Genomic DNA, 6717 nt, shown 5'->3' with positions numbered 1-6717 from the left:
GTGCCCCAGATGGGGAAAGCAGGGCACAGGGTCCCCCCTGGGATGGGGGACAAGGGACAGTGGCAGCATTAGGGTAGGGGACAGGGTCCGCCCTGGGGCACACAGGGGACACTGCCACCCCCCAGGGAAGGGGACAGTGCCAGCACCACGGTAGGAGACAGAGCCAGCCCCTGGGGCAGTGCCATCCCTGGGACATCTAGGATAGGGCCACCCCTAGGGCAGGGGACAGCACCAGCCATAGGGTAGGGGACAGCATCACCCCTAGAGCACTCAGGGCTCTGCCATCAAAGCCCCTCTGCCCCCACGCACGGTCCCTCCAACTGTTGGACTCCCCGGGCAGGAGCAGGGAGCCCGTCACCGTCACGCCCTGTCACCGTCACACCTTGTCCCCACACGCTCTCAGGCAGCAGCATTTGGGTTTAGTTTATTTTTCTCCGCAGAAACAGTGTCAGCACTGACAGAGGTGCGAGCACCGAGGCCAACGCTGCCACCAGGCTGAGCCAGGACCCCGAAATGGGGGCTGGGATGCGGTGTCCCCCGGCCAGGGCACCCTCAGGGCTTCTTCAAGGTGCTCTCGATGAACGACTCCAGCACGAAGATGGTCTCATCCACCTGGTTCTCGCTGGCGTCAATCCTGGAGAAGAGACGGAGGGGCCAGGAGTGTGCAGGAAGGCAGACGGTGTGCGAGGGGACCCTGGTGTCCCCTCCCACCATGGGCACTCACTTGTTGACATTGCGTTTGAGGTTCTCCAGCTGCTGGCGCTCGGGGGCCGTGATCATCTCCTCGATCTCCTGGAGCTGCACGTCCTCGGCGCCCGTGGCCTGCATGGACGCCAGGATAGCCTCCACCCGCTGCGACTTCTCCAGCAGCCGCCTGAAGGGGACAAGAAAAGGTGGCTCGGGGTCCTCCAACTCCCGTGGATCTCCCCATCCACATCCGGTGGCTCCAAGCAGCCCCGTGCCCTGCTGCAGAGCCCACGGTGGAGCCAGAGCCAGCGCGAGGACTTCGGCCCCAGCTGCGGTGAGCGTCACTCACTTGTTCTCCTTGGTCTCGTACTGCCGCCTTTCTATGAGGTTGGCCACGCTCTGGGGAGAGGAAGGAGAACGAAGAGCAGGGTTAGGGAAGGAGCAACAGGGCAGCCAACGGCGCTCGGGCTGCTGCTCGCAGCATGGAAGGGCTGTTGGTCGCTGCAGGGAAATACGGACAAAGGCCTTTGCATCGAGCTGCAGAGCGCAGGGGGGGAAACGCCCTCGCTGCGATGAGGCCTCTCCTGGCAGCAAAACCCCAAAAGGGAGATGGCAAAGGGGCGCCGTGGGAGCGTGCGGGACTGGGACCATTCATGGACACCACGAGGAGGTACCTTGTAACACCTGTGCAGCAGCATCCGCGCAGAGGACAGGATGTTCACGGTGTAGAGGTAGAAGGTCCGGGAGGGCGCGTGGTCTGGAGTCTTAGGAATCTCCTGACAGTGGGTGAGAGAAGAGGGAGGCCTTCAACACGCAGCAYGTCACCGCGCGTGCCACAAGCAGCCCGGGACAGCCCTGCGAGAGGGCTCTCAGCTTCCTTAGAGACTCAGCATCATCCCAGCACCCGCTTCCCTGCTCTTCTGCGCCTGCCAGCTCAGCTCTCCGTCCTCTGGGCACAGCTCCCATCCAGTCTCGGAAAAGCAAAGCGAGCTGGAGTCTTGCCAGCGTCACGTGCAGGGCGCAGCGTCCCTTGCTCACAGAAACGATGCTTGGAAGTGCCTTCAACGCCATTCCTGTGCGAAGCGGGCGAGTGACGTTCGCTCGTGGCTGGGGAAGGCTTTGAGATCTCAGAGGCACCTCTACGGACAGGCGTGAGTCCATCACGCTCCGCTCTCCAGCCACCAGGCCTCATTCTTTGTCCGCACGTCACTTCACTTCCGATGACGGCAGAGTGGGAACACTCACCTGCAGGGACACGAAGTTCTCGGACAGCATTTTATACAGCATGTCCTTGGCTTCCTTGGCTGGGATCATGGCAAAGTCCTCCACTTGCTTCTGCTCCAAATGCTTCTTCCGCAGAAGCAAGCGAAATATCCTGGCACAGCGGGAACCAAATCTAAGTGGGAGAGAAAAATAATTAAACCAGTGGATGGGGACTGGAAGAGAGAAATGAGAAAGGGCCAAGAAGCCTCTAAAGTCTTCAAATCGCCGCTTTACCTCTCCTCTACGATGGATTCCAGGGTTGCCGTTGCCAGAGACGCAAGAGCCTTGTGAAGATCTGTACAAACTATGTCAAGGGATAACAGGAGCACTCGGGAATCATTTTACGCACTGGGAAGCACCGAGCCTGGTAGCTGCGCCGGGTAGGTTACCCATAAAGGATACTGACAATGTACATGCCCCCACCGCTGTCCCCCGATTTACCCACGAACTCGAGCTACAAGATAGAAAACCTGAGTTCAGTATGTGCCAAAATTATGAAAATCCTGATCTTCATATAATCTCGATAGTAAAAAGTCATTCGATGCAGAACATAGTTCTTACTGAAGAAAAAAAATCCCTGATCTTAACATATTGCCCATATTTTTAACATGATGAGATTCACTTTCAGTATATTTTAAATATACTGAATATCTATATCAGTATCATATATATGAGTAGAAAACTGCTTTTCCCCTCAGCCTGAGATCTCCCCATCGTGTGGCTAATCCCAGACGCAGAAGCTTTGTGATAAACCAGGACAAGGGAAGGAGGCAGGAAGCGGAACAGACTCTTCCCCTCTCGGCAGCGGGGTGCAGGGAGCTCAGTGAGGAACCACTCGGCTGAAGAGTCGCGTTAACTTCCTCACGGCCCTCCCACAGGACTGGATGTTACGACTGAGTTCTCGCATTAGAGAAGTAAAGATAATCACGTGCCGCTTACTGGGTCATCGGCTAACAGAGTGAGATACTGATCCAAAACTTGCTTCACAATGTTGTATCCGGCTGGAAGAGATCTGAATATCTATGGGAAGAGAAACAGCCAGAACATAAGTGGCGTTAAAATGATCGAATCCAGAATAACCAGGTTGCCTGACCCTGCTCTAGGAACCCTCCTCCCTCCAGGACAGGAGGAGAAATCGTACAACAAATCAGTGCGAGAGAACTCGCGAGTCCCGTCCCCAAATCCCCCTCTCATAACCAGCCGCATTTCAGTGTGGAACTGGGGCTGCGCGTGAGCGGCAGGAACCAGGGGGAAACCACCGCACCCGAGCTACCGCGAGCGTTCAGCAGGGCTAATGCGCCGCTGTGGCCTGTTCTGTGTTCGTGCAGCGCCGTGCGCCGGGCAGCCCTGGCGCAACGCGGGTGCCGGAGCCGTGCGCGCGGGCAGGGGCCTCCTCGGCTGCACGCCRGCTTCCAGCGGGCAGGAGCTCACCTCGTTGGAAGAGAGCGGCTGCGTGTACGGCGCGCTGGACGACGTGGTGACTTCGCTCATGCGGAGCATCGTCCGCACGATCTCGCTGCTGGTCTGTTTTCAGGGGAAGGAAACGGCCCTTAGCGTCCCCGGAAAGGTGCCGAACAACGCCCACCCCGTAGTTTAGCTCTTCCTGCAGCAACAACCCAACGCAGGCCGCTCCCGCCTGCCCCTCGCTCTGACCTCTCTGTGCCCCGGAGCAGGATTTAAAACATACCCACCATGACTATGACCCATCAGAAACCCCCCACCGATGCAGAGAGCAAGGCGGTGGGTTTCGGAGTGTTTCTACGGACCTGATCCATGCGGTTGGCCACGGCGCTGACTATTCCCTGGTCTCGGAAATGCTGGTGGAACCGGTCGATATTGACTTGCCAGTAAATGCCATCGTCAGGCGGGGGCTGGGGGGAAAGAGCCGAGAGGAGAGATCCGGTTCCTGCCCCCGAGGAGGATGCGTTTGGGAGGTGCTGGACACCTCGAGCCCTTAAGCTCAAGCAGAGGAGCGAGGCGTTCAGCACGCAGGAGGACAGGGACGGAGACGACGGAGGTTACGTGCAGGGGACAGCCAGCGTCCTGCCCTCAGCAGAAGGCAGCCCTTGCCCTTTCCCTGTGCTGCAGACCCGGCTCTGCCTCATGGCCCCCCAAAGCCAAGGACGACGCTGCTTCAGGGTATGAGAAACGTCCCCGGTACCTCAGCGCCTTCTCCATCTTGCTTCTGTTTTTTAGCCTTGTGCTCMCGGTTCTCCTCCTCGTCACACGATCGTCTCCGCTTTCCTTTCCCTGTTACCCAAAGACAGCATTTGCTTTTAACGCTTTCGTCACGGTTTCACGGGAAAAGTCAGACCAGCGTTTGGCCGAGCGCTCCCCGAGTGCCTGGTGGGACCAGCCAGGGTCACCCCGAGGACCGATGGGGCCAGGGCGCTTCTCACCGATGAGATTCAGCTTGGGCACAGCGTACATGTCCTTCTCGTTGACCACCAGCGTGGGCGCAGGGGGAGGCGGCACCTCTGGGGTTTCAGCAGCTTCGGGGACCAGCGGGCATCTCTGCACGAAGTGCGTGTCCGCCAGGCGTACAAACGTGTTCGAGACGTCAGCGTAATCCATGGTCTTTCCATCTAGGACAGAGGACGGAGGCAGCAGCATGAGCTTTGGCAGCCCCGAGGTGTTTCTGCGGCTCCGGAGGACGAGGCAAGTGTCGTGCTCCTCAGGGAGCCGCTGCGAACAGGCTGCTYGGAGACGGGCCGGGGACGGGCAGCGTTTATAACCCTCCAGCTGACTTCTGGCAGCGGGTCAGACCTTCGCAGGCCGCTTTGGATGCCTCCTTCTTTAAGTGCCCGATGAACTTCTATGATACAACACGTTTGACATCCCATCTCCTGAAAAAATGCCAGCCTCCCTGCCCATCTCCATGCAACTTACTGCCGAGCAGCAGTTTTCTCCCTGTCCCTTCTCCCCGCTCTCCCTTACGGGACCTTCGCAGATGAAACCACCTTCTCTGCACCCTCCTGTTGCTCTGGGACTGCTCTGCAGGTCAGCCGAACTCCAGCCGCCTCCAGTAACACATTCACTGAACAAAACCGGCCGCTCCACCTCCTCCCACTCCCAGATCCTTTCTCTAAAGAGAGGAGYGGCTCCCCGGAGTTTCCCACCTTCCATCGTTTCGGTCAGCCTATCCGCGACCTTCCTCACCACCGCACTCATCGTCATTTTGCCGTTGAGGAGGAGCTCCTCCACGATGAGCTCGCCCGTGTCGTTGTAGAGGGTCTTGGCGGTGTAGATGTAACGCGGGTACCGGAGGATCCTCAGCACCCGCTTGCACTGGGCCTCGTACTCCACAAAGCCTCGCTTCTGCAGCTGGTACGTCACCAGGTTGTGTTGAATGAGGACGCAAAGCGCTTTCTTAACCTGCCCGGGGCACAGAGCTCAGTTAAGCGATGAAACGCAAGGAATCGCCCTCAGCGCTGATCTCCAGCGGGCAGGGCCGAGGGTGCCTCACGGCGGGGTGCACGGCGCGTTTCCCGAGGAACCACCAATATCCACCCCCGGCTGTGACCCTCCCAGGTGCCGACTGCTCACTGCGGGGGTCTGTGCAGGTGGGAAGGGCTCTGGAAGTCCCGAGGAGCCTGGGCTTCCCCAGGGCCGGCTGCTGGGGGCCCTACGGGGTCCCCTCCCAGTCACCGCACAAGCTGAGGAGCTGGGGTCCAGCAGAGTCCCAGAGGGATGCTGGGTGGCCAACGTGAACTCCCAGCTCCTCCTGCCAACACCAGAGGCCTCCTGTCCCCTGCTCATCGTTTGCTGTCGCTCTGGACTGCATTCCCTGCCTTTGCATCCTACCGAGTAGTCGGAGTTACATTCTGCTCCTTCCATGGGAGATTACGCGCCATCTCTGCTGCTTAAGAAAACTCATTTCTTTTTAAGCAGTAAAGTTTTCATTTGTCCTTTTCACTCTTTTTATTTTAAGAGTTTCTCCTTCAGGAACAGCAGCAGCGATGACTGACAGCTCACGCTGATATCAGAGCAGTCCAGGCTGCTCAGCTCAGCAGCACTATCTAACTCCAGCGATCGGACTGGGGTTAAATCTGAAGTGGGTAGATGTGAGATGTTACCTGATCTAGYGACAGCCCCGTGTCGCTGACGATCATTCGCAGCGGCTGGGTGCCCGTCCTGATGAGATAAGTGCCTATCTTCTCCACGATCTCCCCAAAATGTTCTTGCAGCAGGAGGGAGCACAGCTTTATTTCCGCCTGAGTCATCGCGGCGGCAGATTAAAACACCCGGCAGAGCTGGGGAAGAGCGCTGAGGTTATTAAGGCTGTTACGWGGGGATGGGGCCGCTCTGACACGCGCGCGCTCCCGGGGCTGGATTCTGCCCAGCAAAACCAGTCCACGGCCCATCGCAAAATGGATGCGACTGGTGTGAGGCCGAGTCCTCACTGGATACATCCCCCGGGGGGAGAGGAAGGCCCGGAYGCCTGGGTCCCCCTGGCAGGGGCTGGGCAGGTGGYCCCGTCAGAGGGCCCGGGCCCCTGTGTTTCCCCCCCCACCAGGGGCTGTGAGAGGGGTCCGGGCCCCTGGATCCCCTCCAGGCCCCTGGATCCGCTCCCACCGCCCCCGGGAGGGCTCAGGTTGGGCCCGCACTCACCTAGGCCCGGCTTAGGACCGTGCCGCAACCATGGCAACCTCCACTTCCGGCCCTCCGGCGGCTACTTCCGGTCCTCCTGGCGCCGCCTCGCCTCGTTTGCCGCTGTGGAGGACTTGCGGAGGCGATGCTCTGTCCGCGTCTTCTCGTCGGGCCGAG

General features: G+C 59.2%; 1 protein-coding gene across 1 annotated transcript; it reads right to left on the bottom strand.

The window, feature by feature from the left end:
- Positions 1-399: 399 nt before the first annotated feature.
- Positions 400-6653, bottom strand: POLR3C (RNA polymerase III subunit C). Its single transcript, XM_026085767.1, has 15 exons — positions 6562-6653; positions 6027-6203; positions 5070-5325; positions 4350-4535; positions 4112-4200; positions 3717-3821; positions 3382-3474; positions 2890-2970; positions 2353-2404; positions 2185-2245; positions 1933-2083; positions 1362-1463; positions 1037-1086; positions 725-874; positions 400-634 (listed from the first exon to the last, which is right to left on the bottom strand). Exons 2-15 carry the CDS (start codon positions 6171-6173, stop codon positions 553-555), a joined length of 1605 nt encoding a protein of 534 aa, XP_025941552.1. The 5' UTR covers positions 6174-6203; positions 6562-6653; the 3' UTR covers positions 400-552.
- Between the last annotated feature and the right edge of the window lie 64 nt (positions 6654-6717).

This window comes from Apteryx rowi, unplaced genomic scaffold, assembly GCF_003343035.1.
Source record: "Apteryx rowi isolate R43461 unplaced genomic scaffold, aptRow1 scaffold_673, whole genome shotgun sequence".
Lineage (NCBI taxonomy): Eukaryota > Metazoa > Chordata > Aves > Apterygiformes > Apterygidae > Apteryx > Apteryx rowi.
The sequence above is the reverse complement of the archived record's forward strand: the minus strand, read 5'-3'. Positions and strand labels throughout refer to the sequence as shown.